Source organism: Bacillus rossius, chromosome 2 (assembly GCF_032445375.1).
Source record: "Bacillus rossius redtenbacheri isolate Brsri chromosome 2, Brsri_v3, whole genome shotgun sequence".
In the NCBI taxonomy this organism is placed as follows: Eukaryota; Metazoa; Arthropoda; class Insecta; order Phasmatodea; family Bacillidae; genus Bacillus; species Bacillus rossius.
Window position 1 is genome coordinate 1,387,328 of NC_086331.1, and position 17,227 is coordinate 1,404,554.

At 33.4% G+C, this 17,227-nt stretch overlaps 1 protein-coding gene across 1 annotated transcript in view; it reads right to left on the bottom strand.

The window, feature by feature from the left end:
* The window catches only part of LOC134529021 (BOS complex subunit NOMO3), a 55,073-nt gene that overhangs the window by 17,825 nt on the left and 20,021 nt on the right, over positions 1–17,227 (bottom strand). Inside the window, exons 10-15 of the mRNA XM_063362698.1 lie at positions 15,806–16,098; positions 14,567–14,914; positions 11,761–11,884; positions 5,711–5,904; positions 3,705–3,873; positions 1,967–2,050 (exon numbers count right to left, since the gene is read on the bottom strand). Of these exons, the coding sequence (XP_063218768.1) occupies positions 1,967–2,050; positions 3,705–3,873; positions 5,711–5,904; positions 11,761–11,884; positions 14,567–14,914; positions 15,806–16,098 (1,212 nt within the window). The remainder of the gene's footprint in view (positions 1–1,966; positions 2,051–3,704; positions 3,874–5,710; positions 5,905–11,760; positions 11,885–14,566; positions 14,915–15,805; positions 16,099–17,227) is intronic.

The following is a 17,227-nucleotide window of genomic DNA, read 5'->3' on the forward strand; positions in this document are numbered from 1 at the left end:
TAAAGGTATAATATACAATACCTTTGGCATTTGTACGATAGTTTATATTACGTATTACGACAAATGCATACAAAATTCTCTAAAGTAAACAAAAACAAAGCGCGCCTATATGAAAAAATGCTATGCGAGTTATGCGACGATTAATAATTATTTTTTTATTTTCTCTGCGCTTAAAACTGTTGAGGCTACGATTATGCGATAAAAGTCGGAATATTACAAGTAATAGAATTTTGTTGAGCTGTTTTGTGAATGGTCTCAAATGGGGGTTAGAAAATTAGAAAAACTTATTTTTTTAAAACGAACGTTCGGTTTTTCGAATATATTTTAAGAGGTTTCGAACTGAACCGAACGTAAGGGTTCGGTTCGGTTCGAAATTTTCAAACTTCGCCCAGCACTACAATTTTCAATTACTACATAAAACTCTTAAAAACCCACCTCGAATCCCACCTCGGATCCTACGAATCCTCGAATCCATAGGATTCGGTATATTCGACGAATCCAAGATTCGAAAATCCCATCCCTACTATTATCACATGAACTGAGGTTGTAAAAAAATTCTGAAATAAGATCTGAATTCAGGGGGGAATTATCTTTCAGCATGAATGTTTTTTTTTTTTTGTTTTGTGATAGAAAATAAGTAATTTTTTTCACAGACCAGTGTTAATGTATGTAAATCTAAGAGTGCTTAAGACTGACAGAAAGGTTACTATATTAACTAGGCCTGTGCGTATATTCAAATTTTTGAATATAAATACAAATAATAAACTATTCGTATTCAATTTAACCTCAAATACAAACACTTCGAAATGATTAATATTTTTTTCCTAACGAATATTAGACATAGCATACCTTGTGAGTTTGTCTTAAACCAATGTTAACTATTGAGGTTAAGTCATTTATGCAATATGAACAACCATTTTTTTTATGTTTTAATGGGACTTCATAATAAAAAACATAAACAAAAAGCAACATTTTAAACATGCAAAAAGTATTCAAAGTTTTTTTTCACTATTATTTGCTAACAGTAACGGAAATATCGCGTGGACAATTCAAAACACGGCATATTTGTCATTTCAAACTTGAAATACAATATTATTTGTATTCATTTTGTCACACGCACCAGAAGTGTGGAAAAAATATACAAAGTCAACAACCATGGACTACAACACCACAAAACACACACTCTCTCCATTGAGATAGACATTAAAAGAAGTACACAATCGTCACAGTTTCAACAGCTTATAAATCGATAGTCGCAATCAAACTAACACCATGTGATACAGTAGCAGCCTACTTGCTGTACACATCTATGATGAAACAGATGCTGCTACTCAAAAATGAAAAATATATTTAAAAAAAAAAATTGTTTAAGATCCCAAATGAAATTAGGAAATATTGTTTCTATAATATTGTTAAAATACAATTTACCTGGCGGTCGTTAACAACGAAAACTTGTGACTAACTAGGGTGTACAAAAAAAATATGATTTCATTCAATCACCAATTTGTAAATAAAGCATTTAAAAAAATTAACTTTTTTCATAAAATAGATAGCAATGGATTTCACAGTATTTTGCAGTTTGCGAATATTTTATGGTTCAATATATTAGTGTAGCAGGTTGTAGAAAATAAGGCGAATAGGACCTGAAATGAAAGGTTGTTTAGATACAGTAGGTTAGGTTAAGTTAGGTTAACTGGAAAAAAAAAAAGAAGAAAAAAAAACATTTTCCTTATAATTATTGTAGCTGACTTAACGTAACCAACCTTTCTCTTTAGTCTTATTTGTCTAATTTTCCAGCAGTTATTACATGATGTAGAAAAATATTTTTAGTGGGATTCTATTTCTCATTCGTACTATTCATATTAAATATTTGTATCTGCGAATAATTTTCTATTTGTATTCAATTCAAACTAAAAAACTGATATTCACACAGGTCTAGTGTTAACATAACAAAACTTACACTTACAGTGACTGTAACACTTTTTGGAGTAACTCTTTGCACATGCTGATTTACTTCTCGTCCTTGCTTCATACGGACAACATATGCACACTGAAACACAGGCAGTAATAATTAAACATTTCACTTATATAGTTGTATTGTAATAAAAATACTGTTAGCACTAATACTTACTGGATTTTACACACATCATATTTTAAGTTAATTACAGCATCATGTGAATATAGTGAAGAATTTCTAATACACTACTATATCACGATTATGTTTAAATGGTTTCATCATAACTGTAAATTAGTTTATCAGCATGACTGTACTTCTTAAGACTCACATTATTCTCCTTCCACATTTAAAATACATATTGCTGCTTTACCAGTAAAGATTGAAGCACCTTTGTAAGATACATTTATAACACAAATTTCAGCCAAACATGCGAGAATTTTTTGTACCGAGATAAAACATTACTGTCGGTTTTCATTTTGTCATTTAAAATTTTTAATTTTTAAACAGGTTTTCAAGCAACTATACACATATTCCAGTTTTTATTATACATATAAATGACAAAACAAAATATATGTTGCATTAAAATGCAAAGGGATCAAATTTTAAAGCTGTAGGGGTAAAGAAAGCCCATGAATTCACTACAAATTTGTACAAATCAAAAGAAATTAAAAATCTGTTGGAATTTTGAGGCTGGCTTACACAGCCATGTAAGGAAAATCCAAGTAAAAACTTTGAAGGTTAAACAGAGTAACATTTTCCTTTGCCTGAAGTCACAATTGTGCGAGCTGGCCTAAGTGTTTACTACAGACGGGAGACGAGTCAAGCTTTTTTAGCTTGCCATACATTAAAACATAAGTAAGAATAATGTTCAAATTCAATGACATGGAACATGCTAAGATCCAATTTTTTACAGTTTATATGAAAACAAGATTTGTTTAGTTACAAAACTAATATTTTAAAAGATAGTGAAAACGTGGTCAAAATGATACTTAAAAATTGATAGAGTAGATAAAACGTTATGTAATTCACATAATAAGAAAAAGAGTGTATTCAGCCTAATATATAGTTTGATATAAAAAAGTTAAGTAAATTAAATATTTTTATTTTTACACAGTGTTAAAACTGATGGGCAAACTGCGAAGATACAAATAACATTAAATTTATCAACAAATTTTGCCTCAACATCTCGACTCATTCATCTAGGTGCAAACTTCAGGGCCCAGATTTTACTACTTGTGAAAAAAGTTCCTTTTTAAAAATAGAAACTTAAATATTTTAACATGCAATATTGTTCTTGTTAAAATAACCCCTCAGAAGTGCAGATGTATGAGAGATTAATATAAAAATGAGTGATAGCATGGTGGTAGTCTCATTCAGTCTAGCATGCCACCCTCAATAGAACAGTGTTTCGAAAGAGTTTTATTAGTACCAAAAATTATTAATTTAATTAGTAGGTGGATCACGATAAATGAGTAACAAAAACAGAATGTCAATGACTGAAGAGCACAACGCAAGAATATACTAAACAGACGTTGGGCGCATTTGGCAGAAGCTAGCAACTACACCAGTAAAAACTTTCATAGCTGCAGTTTCGTGACTTGAAACTTTCGTACATTGGCACATACCTTTATGCTAAAACATCGATTTGCTTTCAAACCCTAAATACAATAATGGATCAGTCTGCAGTTTGGAAGAACTATGTCAAAAGGTGAAAAAATGCTGCAAATATACATATTCACGCTCATACATTTGGTTTTAAACCTCGGATGCGGAAATGTCCGTTTGTTTCCGTGGTGCTTTCTTCTTGGAAGAGCGAGCAGTTGTTGGTGCCCACCGCCTCCACCACCACGCCTCTCTCCGGCTCGCCGCTCAGCGATGTGACTGTGCCGAACACACTGTACGCCACACGCCGTCCACTGAAACACATTTCCAATCCTGCTGACAGGAAACACACACTACAAATTCTATACTAGTTTAAAAAAAAATAGCCATTTCAACATAAAAAAGTTATGGCCCAAGAAAACAACCACACACTTAACAGTCAGGTTCACCTTTCTGAGCAGAGTATGAAAAGTATTCAAAAACTAAACACATCAAACATAAAAAACTAATAAATATAATGTTCATAAATAATAATATGTGAATATATCGAAAACTATCAGTTAAAACTAATTGCAATAAAGTCCCATTTGAAAAGTTCAAATCAACAACCTAATAAATTATAGCAGTAATAGTGTTAGCACATAAGGTATGTAGCTGTGGGTTCTGTTGTCGTAACTTTACATAAGAAAACGAACGGATACGGGCTGAAACTTTAACGATATTCAATCCTATCTTACAAAATATGTTTAGAGGTAGTAAAATTTTGTTAGTGACGAAACTGCATAATTAAAAAAAAAATCACTTGCACATGATTTGTAATACAAATTACCTTATTTAGTAGCGATAAGACGCTAATATACTGCATTTCTTTTTAACGAAATTTGTTGTGATGCGCAAAACCTGTAATGTTTCATGAAATTTTACGCAATAACGATATTTGCGCGAAATTAACTTTTTTCTGCGAAAAAAAAGCTGCTGCATGCAGGATGCCATCTTGACTATTTTATTTTTCTGCAGCACACACAGAGTAAAGAATGGCGATAAAAGACATAACTTCAGCCACTCTAGGACAAATTGCAGACGGCAATGAAATGAAATATCAAATATTAAATTAGTGGTACCGAAATGTTCTACGAGTTTATTTAGACGAGTGCGTATCCAACAAAGTTCCAAGTGTATCTCTTCGACATCTATGATCGTTTTCCGTAAACTTTTATGGCCTTTTAATACTTGCATAAAATGCAGAAAGTTGTGTTTTCAAAAGAGCTAAAGACTATGAAGACAGAGGATTTTACGTGTTCAATAAAGAAAAAGGCATTATGATGTGCAAGTTTTGAACATGCTCGTAGATTGGAAAAGAAAACACACATGCAAAAAACATTGTGAATTTTGAGTATCGCTTAAGGCCAAGCATCTGGTTCTGGAACTAACTGTCAAGTTACTTTAGAAGAAAACAACTCTGTTGGCAAGAAAACAAAAGATGAGAAAACTAATTTAGCTGAGGACACAGTTCATGCTTTTGTTAAAGCGAATATACCACTTCAAAATCTTAACAAGCCAGCCATAAAAGAATGGCCGAATGAATGTGTGAAAGGTAGGTGAAACTAAAATTTTGTAAAAACATGTAACATGTTTAGAATAAATATGGTTTTGAATTCCGGTACATGGAAGTGTGACATTTAACTGCAGGTTCAGATCTCCCTCATGCACACACATTCCGCACTTCTTACATGCAGTCTTCGAAGAAGGAAGGGGAAGAGAAAATAAAACCAGCAGTTAAGGACCAACAACGAGACTACTAATCAAAGAGAAGAATGTGTCTTTGTTGTTTTGTTTAAAGTTCTCTTGGCTAGTGGTGACTGCCAATTGCTGTCTGTGTACCCACATTATATTTATTTATTTTATTTTATATTTATTTAAAATTACAAAAACAAATATATTTTAAACAAAAAAATTATAAAATTAATTAAGTAAAAATCCAGTTAGGTGTCTAAAATAGTTAGGGATTTTTAATTTACCAGTACTAGCTACATATGCAGGTGTGTAAACAACAAGCTAAATTTGGTGTTTATTTTAAAACCCTGCTAAGGTAAGGAATTAAAATGTAAAAGATCCACTTTAGTGTTTTTTTTTTTTTTAAATAATACTCACATAAGTTTCACCTCTGTTGTTTCACCTTCACGAACAGAAATCATTTTGGAAGCTGGTTCGAAGGAATACTCCTTCAGCATCGGTCTAAGAAAATAATCACCAGGACTCAAGGAGGAGAACGTCATCCGGCCTTCACTCCCAGTTTGACTGTTGCGACGGAAACTCTCGCCACCAGAGAGCGATAGCAGCACACCCTGTTACATATTGTCAAACAACCTGCATTTCAGGTTTCAGCATGGACGTGCTGTCAAATCATGTACATACTTCATTTAGTATTTTAACAAACTATGTTATGTGAGTTAAGTGGCAACTGAAAAGTAGAGACAAAACAGGGCTTTAGGAATACCACAAAATGTGTACACATGAAAGATATTAATCTATGAAATTTGGATATCAGCTGATGTATAAAAATAATGAGATTGGATGCCTTAGTTACGTTACAAATAAAATTAATAATTACCCGCCCAGCATGCTATATTGTGACACCTTACCAAGAACAACTCTTCCAATCATCATAAGCAAATAAAAATTCTATTTCTGCTAACATTTTCTGAAAGTATTATGCAAACACAGTCTAAATTTAATCAGTATCACACATTTGTTTGCATAACAATATTTACAGTATGCAGTTTATGGTTTTTTAAATAGTTCATAACTAAAAATGTGACAACACATATAAGACTATACAAATATTAAAACCTGAGTATAATTTTTCGCAATTCACACTATTACTTATTTGCCTAAATGCTAATTTATCTAAAGTTTTTTTTATTCTAGGAACAAAATTATTTTTATTATATAAATATTTTATGAAACGATTTGGTAAGTGTCATTAAAGTTCCAGTCAGTTGACAGCCATTACATAAGGAAAGTGTTGTTTGCCCCACTAAGAGTTCCTTTACTTTGTGAATGACAAAGCCTGAGGAAAACACATATTGTACCATTTGAATTATTATTTATTTATTATTTATTAAAATTTGTGACATGCACACCAACAGCCGAAGCTTTAGAGGTGTGCACAGAACAAGTAATACAAACACGACACATACAAACGAATAAATACAACATAAACAGGATAATAAAAGACGAAACATACAAGCGAATAAATACAACCTACACAGGAAAATAAAGGACGACACAATAACAAACAAAACAAAACAAAACAGCAACTGAGATAATTTTAACTAATTGATCTAAAATTGGAAGAATAAACAGGATTATAAAATTACTCAGAATATTAGGGTAATCATAAAAATTAAAATTTGAAGTTTTTAATAAAATTATCATATTTATTGAAATTTGAGATAAGTCTGTAAATTAAATCATTATTATTGTGTAAGGAACATAATAGGGATCGAAGGCGGCTTTTGAACTGCGGGACTCGAATACCAGAGTTATCAAGTAAGTATAAGCAATTAATTTTTGAACTATAGCACTTAAACACAAACAGGGCATCCAGATGGATGCGACGATTTGAAAGAGATTCTAATTTGGGTAATTGATGGTGTCTAGAACTAATTATTTTGAAAAATTTATTTTGTATGGATTCAATTTTGTCACTGTCGGTGGTGTTAATACTGTTCCAGATAACTGAGCAATATTCGAGTTTACTTCTAACTAAGGACAAATAAAGAGTAAGAATGGATTCAATATTAGATGCATAGTAAGTTATATAATTTATTAAATATAAGGTTCTACGGGAAAAGGATACTAAAGAATTAACATGTTGATGAAAGAATAGTTTGGAATCAAGAATAACACCAAGATCTTTTATACTAAGAGATTTGGAAATTTTTGAGTTGTCAAGAAAATAATCATATTTAACTGGATGAATTTTCCTTGTGAAAGAAATAATTTTTGTTTTATCTTTGTTAAGTGAAACTAAATTCATTTTGCACCAATTATCAATTTCAGTAATATCAGATTGAAGAAGCAGACAGTCATTTAAGGAGGAAATTTCTCTAGATATTTTAAGATCATCAGCAAACAGAAAACCAGTAGTATGATGAAGAACTTTAAAAATATCATTGATATAAATATTGAATAATAAGGGAGATAAAGTACCCCCTTGAGGCACACCAGAAGTAGCATGATATAAAGTAGAAGTTTTTTTATTAAGTGAAACAAAGAAACATCTATCTTTAAGGTAACTAGTAAACCAGGTTATATAATTATTACAGAGACCGAAGTTAGAAAGTTTAGCTAGTAAAATGGAGTGATTGACAGTATCAAAGGCTTTAGCCAGATCAAAATAACATGCATCAACCTGCCCCCTTGTTGTAACTTTATTGTATATAGGATTAATAAATGAGAGAAGATTAGTAGAAGTTGTCATACTATTTCTAAAGCCATGCTGATTAGGAGCTAATCTGTTGTTTATTGGAAAGTTAATATGTTTAAATATTATTTTTTCAAAGATTTTAGTAAAGCCATTTAATAATGATATAGGCCTATAATTAAATACACTGAGTTTACTACCCTTTTTATGTATGGGAATAACCTTAGCTATTTTCCATTTAGTGGGAAATACTTGTGATTTTAGACTTGTATTAAATAGATGCAACAATAGAGGCATTAGAATAAAAGAGCAGCCTTTAATAATGAAATTTGGTATACCGTCAGGACCAGTAGACATAGTTGGTTTTAATGATTTAATTCCCCATAAGACCTGGCTTTCTGATAAGAATGATACAGGAATTGAATCGTGAATAATATCGGGATCAATGATACGAGGGTGGTTGGTGGATGGTACATATACACTAGCAAAGTACTTAGCAAAGACATTAGAAAGAATACCAGGATCATTACAGATATCACCATTGACATTAAGAGAATGGGATTCACTATAACCATTTTTCATAACATTGACATATCTCCAGAATTTTTTAGGGTTATTCTTAACCTTATTATTGATACTACGATTCCAATTAGTTTTATCACGCTTAATAAGATTTTTAACTATTGCTCTATATTTAGAGAAAAGAAGGTAATACTGAGTATTATTGTTTCTTTTATAGAGTTTATGAAAGTGTTTTTTAGATTTTAAGGCATGAATTAATTCACCAGAGAACCAATAAGGATGTTTAGAGGCCTTACGTGTGGATAATGGAATGTGAGTATTGATTTTATCACAGATACAAGATGTAAGTTGATCTACAAGAGCATCTACATCAGTGGTGTTATAATATTCATCCCAATTGTGGGTTTTTAGAGAGTTATAAAGGCTTAAGTAATCACCAGCTTTGTAGTTTCTGAAAATAGAATCTGGAGTAAAATTGTGTGAGGTCGCCTCAATAAGTAGTTTAATAAGTAGGGTAGGATGATAGATATCCTCTTTGACCAGAGATTCAACAGCTTTTTCAACCACACAATGGGATAGATTAGAAATACAAAGATCTAGAAGATTATTGGAAGATTGTATTAGGTTGTGCTGAAATAAATCCAAATTAGATATGAAATCAAGCAGGCACTGAGCCTTGGATCTGACATGTGCACGGGCAATATTGAAATAGTGATTTCCTTTCCAATCTATCCCAGGTACATTGAAGTCACCTAAGATAATCACATTATCATGAGAATTAACGAGTTTTTGTTCAAGAGCTTCAAAATACAATGTGAATAGATTAGGTGATGTAGTTGGAGGAAGATAAATATTACCCAATGTTAAGTACTTATTAAAGGCAATTTTAATATTAATCCATACGGCTTCTACTCCACGATAGTCATATAATTGAATTAGCTGAACAGAAGGGAATTTATGTTTGTTCACTGCGATCAACACTCCGCCACCACGTTCCATTGATGAGAGTAGCGGATCCCTATCAGTTCTAAAAATAGAATAATTATCGGTGAAATAATGAGCATTGATACATCTTTCGTTGAACCAAGTTTCTGTTAGACAGATTATGTCATACTGAGTATTAATAAGATTATCAAAGAATTCAACTGATTTTGTTCTAAGTCCTCTAACATTCTGATATGCAATTTCCCATTCATTAAGATTGGGCATTAACTGGGAAGTGAGTAGGAAGCACTCCTCCAGGCCCTGGCATAGAAGTTGCTGGCATAAAAGGTGACGATGTACTGCAGGAACTTGGAGGTAATTGGGTAGAATTACCGAGAGCTTCAGGAGATGAATTAGTACTAACAATTTGGTCTTGATGCAGTTTTCCAAAGAAAGGACTGATTAAACAGCCACTGGGCCAAAAAACAATATTATTAATTCTACTAAAATCTTCTTCCAGAACAGATACATGGAAGGAGGCGTAAGAATTATGCTTTGTCCGGAGCTTGGCCACTTTGACTTGCTTGAGATTTAGTTCGTTGGAAATATAATCTAAGACTTCTTGTTCCGTGACAGACGGCTCAAAACGCGTGACAAAGAGAGCTTTTGTTTTTTTGTAAATAGGTTTAGCAATTGTTTTTAATGTGGAAACATTCCTGATGCCAATTTGCAAGGGATTTTTCTTACGATCCGTGTTAGATAATTTTCTATCGGAGTTTTCATTATTCATGGACTTGCGTGAATGTTGTACTACGGTGAAGCCGTCTTCGTCGACGAGCTGTTTACCGTTTTTCCTGATGACGTCGTTGGAGACACGCTGAGTTGTAAGTGGGTCACTGGTGCGCGCACTGTTGCCAGATACACCGGATGACTCGACACAAGCAGGTTTCTTGTTTGAGGAGACTTTTTTAACTACTTGACTGTATGAATTAACAGAATCAGTCTTAGAAGATAAGATCTGTTTAATCTGTTGCAGTTCATTTTTTATCTCTGCAGTTTCACTACGAGAGTCAATAAGAAGGGTTTTTAACACCATATTCTCGCTTTTTAACTCGTCAAATTTCATACTGAGGGATTTCACGGCAGAGATTAAGTCTTCCATGGTGGGATCCAGAAGTTTTACCGTCCAAGCTTCACTAGAAGATTTTTGCTTCGATGAACTTTCACTTGCTTTTTCAGATATTCCCGGCGAATTAGAAATCACTTTTTTAGTAGGCGATCTGAACATTTTAGTAACCGTGTCTGGAACTAATTCAATGATCGAATCATTATTATCGGGTAATGAAAACCCATGAAAGTCGGAAAGATTAAGCAGCGATGAATCAATTATGAGTCGAACTTAACGATAGTGAAGAAATAATAGCACATTAAAGCCGGGGAGCGCGCGCGCACGTCCGTCGGCTATGAACGCTCAGCCGTCACTGTGAACGCTCAGCCGTCACTGAACGCTCAGCCGTCACTGAACGCTCAGCCGTCACTGAACGCTCAGCCGTCACTGAACGCTCAGCCGTCACTGAACGCTCAGCCGTCACTGAACGCTCAGCCGTCACTGAACGCTCAGCCGTCACTGAACGCTCAGCCGTCACTGAACGCTCAGCCGTCACTGAACGCTCAGCCGTCACTGAACGCTCAGCCGTCACTGAACGCTCAGCCGTCACTGAACGCTCAGCCGTCACAATTTTACAAATTAAATTAGAGGTCAGTATTCACAAAAAGAAATCATATTAAATTGTGAATGACAATCACAATAGTAATAAAAAATTGAAGCTGGAAGAAGAAATAAAAACACACATTAATTTAAAGAACTTAAAAGAGAATCCTACACCACTACTTGATACACTGACATGATTACTGCTACACTATTAAGTCGTAATGTTCTCAAAAAACACGTTACTCTGTCAAAAATGCCACTTAAAATTTGTAACCTGGAGTTTTAAGTTCACACCATTTAAACGAATTAGCCTCAGTCGATATCATTGCATTAGACCTATTTTCTTTGAATTGTGTTCCCAAACTGTACTAGTGAATTTATTATCATTCCACGGGGACATCCTTTGCAATAAAATATTTTTTTACAATAACACCAATTTTGAAGTTTCCTGCTAACTTCTCCGCCTTAATAAACCTTAACCGTTTTATACCTTATATAAAACATATAAGATGTTTAAAGATTATACGAAATATATATTTTTTTTAAACTTCTCTCAAAAATTTTGCGGTATAATTAATCATTACACATCTACGACACAATAACTGCTCTGCATACCTGGAGATGTTTTCCGTCAGCTTTGTCGGTTACTTCCACTATGATCTCTGCCAACTTATGTGCATGAAAATTCCCATCAGAGTTTCGTTTGGACATAACATAACCTTCTTTTTCAGCAATAATTCTGTAAAAAAAAACCCAGACAAAACACAAAACATTATTGTGACTACTTTATTCTGTAGCATGATTTATTTAATACATGGGTTCAGTAAAAAATGTGCAATACAGAAATACTCTTAAATAATGAAATGTTAGGGGTATGAAAAATTTACATTTGTCACTCTGATTTATATGTTTAAAAATTAAATCAATTAAGATCCCAAAAAAATACTGCATTAATAATTCAAATCTTTATTTTAAAACTAGTTATAATGTAGTGGTGCATTGGAAGTGAATGTAAGCCTAAAAATACATATATACACAGAAACACACTGTTCGCAAAATGCGAGGCATAATTTTAAAGGGTTGCTCAGAATGCAAAACCAACCAATTTTTGTTAAGGAACATGTATCTGGAAACAACTACAAAGAGTCGATTGGAAAACGTTCGAATGGCCGAGGGGATTCGCTAACACAGCGCCGAGATGTTTGAATGCTCCTTGGGAAGCAGGTGTTAGAAGTCGGCCAAACCCACCAGCAACCAGCGGCTCAGGATGGTCGGCCGTGGCAGGTTCACACGTCTGGCTTTGGGCGACTAACACAGTGTTGACTGGCAGCGAGTACAGGTTTAACAAACAGTAATGGCAGGGAAATGGCAGAGTACGGGAAGGCGAAAGGAATTCTAGCAGGAGCAGTGTGTATGTATTTACCACGGGCACTTTCACAACAAAACTGCACTGAATAGGAAGCACTTCCCACGGCTTAGCCAGCGACTGCCTGAAACTGGCAGTTTCCTACCCCCAAGGGAGATCAGTTACGTCACCTCCCGTAGCTGTTCGCTTGCACGGGGCCCCTCCACCATACAGCGCCCTCTTTCCGTGGCCGACTTCTCGATAGTTCCAGGTATGTTTCATAATGCCAAGGTACATTCAATATGTAGAACATGGACTGTTCCTGTGTTGACAGGACCATCACTGACCAAGTGAAAAAGGTGAATATTTGGTGGCAATGATGCCATCACTGGTTGTAGACGGGCCCAAATCGCTCCGACAAGATGAGATGAATTTGAATAGTGCAGTGTGAAATAAAATAGTTTTTTTAGGTAGACAACCAATTATGTAGTGAAATTTGGGTACGTGAACCACCATTATGACAGGATTGGATTTCTTGGTTGTACTTAAGAGTCAAAATTTTCTGAAAAGTCCATATGCACTAGGGCATAGTTTTCAGATAAAGACTTATTCAGTTGTTTAACTTTGTATTGGTGAACTATGTAAAAAAGATGGTGGAAAAAATTCTTCATATTGTTTTCAAGTTTTGTAATGAGAATTCTGGGTAAGATTTTCTGTGTTTCTGTTTAAAACTTTGTAACAAACCATTGTTTCTTTATGTTGAGATAAATTATAGATTCCTTTTTTATTATCCACTGCTTCATAAAGATCAGCTTTGAATTATTGAATTCTGCGTAAATTAAAGTTTTTAATCAACAGCCCTCGCACGTACTCTCTAGATATCTTTCAGAGTATCCATCACAATTCACTGTTGTAATATTTGCATTTTTTGAGCAGTAAATTTGAGGTTCATGTTTTTGTGTATCTTGCAAGCACAGGTTACATAAGTTTGACAAAGTAGGGGATACGACCCAAAATGATCATAGTTGAGCACATAAGGAATACCTGAATACAAATGGAAGTTTTCAAAAACTTCTTGTGAAAATTTTTAAAGTATCAAGCAAGTATCGCTTCTGCTTTTTAATTGACTTTCAAGAGACAAATTATTTATTTTGGCTGCTAGGTGGCTACAGCATCATCTTTTAAAAATTCCCAGCTATATTTTCGGAATTGTATTTTGCCATGATTTCTCATTGATTTTGTAAAGTTATGCCTTTTTTTTTAATGTCACTGAACTAGAATATTTTGATTCTCCAAAATTTATATTTGTCTAATGCATTTACAGATATAACTTGTTTAAATTAATTTTGTTTCTTTATGACTTTTTACTTTTGCATAGTTTTCTTCTAGCTAAATTTTAATGACTTCAAAAAAAAGGGGGGGGGGGGGGGGGGGGCTTCTTTAATAATTCCTTTCTTTTAGTTTCATATTCACTCAATTCTTCAATTCTCGTTTCTGGTGTTTTCTCAACAGATTTAATGACCTTTAAATTATTTTGAGTTGTTTATACTTTTGATGCTTAGTATTTAGTTTTGAATTTTGAAATAATGGCAATCATTATTTTTAATTGGCTGTTTCTGTACTTTCTTTGTCTTTGTTTTCTCCTTTTGACTGCTTGTGCTCTTTGGTCTTCGTAAATGATAGGTCTATTTTCTTCAGAAACTATTGGTGGCCCTTTGTCGTTTGTGGTTGAAGGTGAAAATTGGAACCTAAAAACATGTATTAAGACAGCTGGTTTGGTAGACATGCCTGTGTATCTTTCCCTGACTATTCCCGGATTTTAATGGAAATTTAATTTCTCCAATATTCTAGGTTTTCCATGACGCTAGCCACCATGAACATATAGAAATGCTAGTTGTAATTTTTAATATTCTCCTTTTTGAATGAGTTAGGTTTTATGGTCATACACTAAGCTACATAAAAAAAATTTAAACACTTAAATTTTCAACAAAATCTGATAATATGAATGTATAATTAAATATCAATGATAATTACATTGCCAGTTAAGTGCAATATCGAAGTAACAGATGAACTTACTGATAGTTAACAGTTCCTGGAAGAGGACCAAATCTGTAGGAACCATCTTCTTTAGTATCTGCAGATGTTATCAACTTCTCCTTGGCATCATCGCCAAAGACACTAATCTTCACTCCCGGAAGTGCTGGAACCACCTTTCCTTCTATTATTTTTCCCAAATCAGCTTCAAACTGTATTTGGTTATCAACACAGTCATCCAATCCTTCAAACACAATCTTTGTTGGTCTGAAAAGCAAACTGGATGCAGATGGTTCAAATGTCACCGTTTCCCCAGGTCTAAGTTGAACTCTGAATTCATAAAATACCATCTTTTTCTCTGGAACAACTTTTGGTTTCAGTGGACCCAACCTGCAAATTATACACATCAACAGTTAGTTTGAACATAATCACAGTCATTACACATTAAAAATAATCCAAAACCTTTAAACCCACATGAGTAAATTTTCATAAGTATTAACTTTAACATTTACTGACACATTATAAAAGTGCTTAAGGTTTGAAGGCTCCATCTCACAAGACAAGTTTATTTTCATATTAATACCTCCATTGCATTTCTGGTTCTGCTGCAGATATTCAATTAGTGTAATATCATTGCTGTAAAAATTAGCACAAGTGGTGATAATTACGAAGACTTGGGCACAATTTTACACCCGTGATATTCCACTAACAAGGGGAGGGCATCACCTGGGAGATTCACTTTGGGACGAGACTTGGTATATAGGTACTATCCCTTTAGGGTGTTCAACCCTCACAACAAGACAGCGCAGTGGTCAGCCAAATTTGAGAAAGAAGCCTTCAAACATTTGAGCTCAGTTTATTTGCTAATAAGTATCACTTCATCGGCAGCCGCTGAGCAGCTTAGTTGGTAACGGGTTCGAATCTCGGTCGCCTTAACTTTGTGTGTTTATTTTATTATGTTTTTGTAAACACATATTTAAAAATAAGTATTTTTAATAAATATATATTAAAATTATAATATAATAAATACTTTCATAAAAAAAAAAAACAAATTAAACATTCTGAATACATATTCCATGTCATTTTAATTATAACAATACAAAACAATTATTGGCTTTTCTAAATAAAATAAATTAAATATGCTAACTATTCAATAAATATTCCCAAAGGTACAACACAAATACAAAACTAGGTCATGAAAAAGTGTTTAACCAACAATAAAAAAAACTGTTTCAATTGTGTAAAAACCAACCAAGTCCACGTGAATAACTACAAACTCACCTTGTTTGTGAATTTTCGTTTTCAGCTCTAGTGACTGTGACCACAATATCATTCACGTTCTCCGTGGAGGTAACCCGTCCCGACACGGCATGCGAAATGGCATTCATGTGGATGGCAGTTGGAACAGCAGCAGAATTCCATTGGAACACAGGCTGGTCGTATTCATGGCAACCAACTGGCTTGAATTTGTAAACTCCTGGAGATGTAACACACGTTTTCGTGTGACCCTTTTCAACAAATAATTTGTTCACTGTTTGCAAACCACTCTGTGAAGACTGCAATTCATACTGCACCTGTATCACACACACAAAGAAAAAATTATGTCAAATCTTATCTGAAAAAACAAAAATGCATGATAAAAGTATTTTTTAAGCCCTAGTGTAATGCACGGAGGCTTGAGGTAACATGACCAACAAGATAGTAGCGAGCTCTGGATTACTTGGGTACCAAATGTATGCTTATGAATTCAGCCATGCCAAGTGTACACATGTGGGTTTATGTTACTATTTTAAAATTCCAACCGCTTGTAATTTAACAGTTGAATCTGAGATGCTATGTAAAATTCTTTTAAATAGTTTCTCTTTATTTGTATACAAAACCACTTTAAGTTTTCTTTTTATTATATATTATAAAAAAGATTTCAGAAATCAAACAAAAATAAAAAATATCTTTAATTCTAAAAAAAGAGCACAGCTGACTAGAAAATACAACCACCCTTCGAAGTAAAGCCTTGATTTGTTCCAGGAAAACAGAATACTAATAATAACAGTGCTAAAATAATATATATTTTTTTTCCATACGAGTGTATGTTAATCAAAATAATTTGTTTGTTTTCCAATCAGGTAAGTGTGCTTGCTGACTAACATTCATGACACTACTCCCATTAAAATCAATTAACTGTAATAATATATGTATACATTTAGAGTAGGTACCTACTTTTAAATAAATGCAGAGAAACATTAAAGGTTAAAAAACCTAAAATTAAATTTTTAAAAAATTCACGGATCACATTGTTTACATAAATGGGTTTGGGCATAACATTCCTAAGATGCTCTAACAACATTTATGTATTACAAAATAATAATCTTATTAATATAGGAGATATACTTCAAATCTAATTAAGAATTAAAAAATCATAAACTAAATGTTTTCTATTATTATAAAGATTATTTAACTGTAAATGTAATTCCCAACACTGTTGTTTGCTAAATGTTTGTCTGCCATGATTTGCCACTAGCGCATCCTAGTGGGTGCAAAGGTTACTAGCCCTGAAACCTTCTGACTTTCGTCTGCATGAACACTCGGGCCGCCATTGAAGATAAATACGCAATGAAGGAAGCAGATAGCTATTCAGGAAATATTTTTATTTGTTAATTCATCACATTATTAGTTCCTGTGTATTTAATGCTACACAAGTGTTGT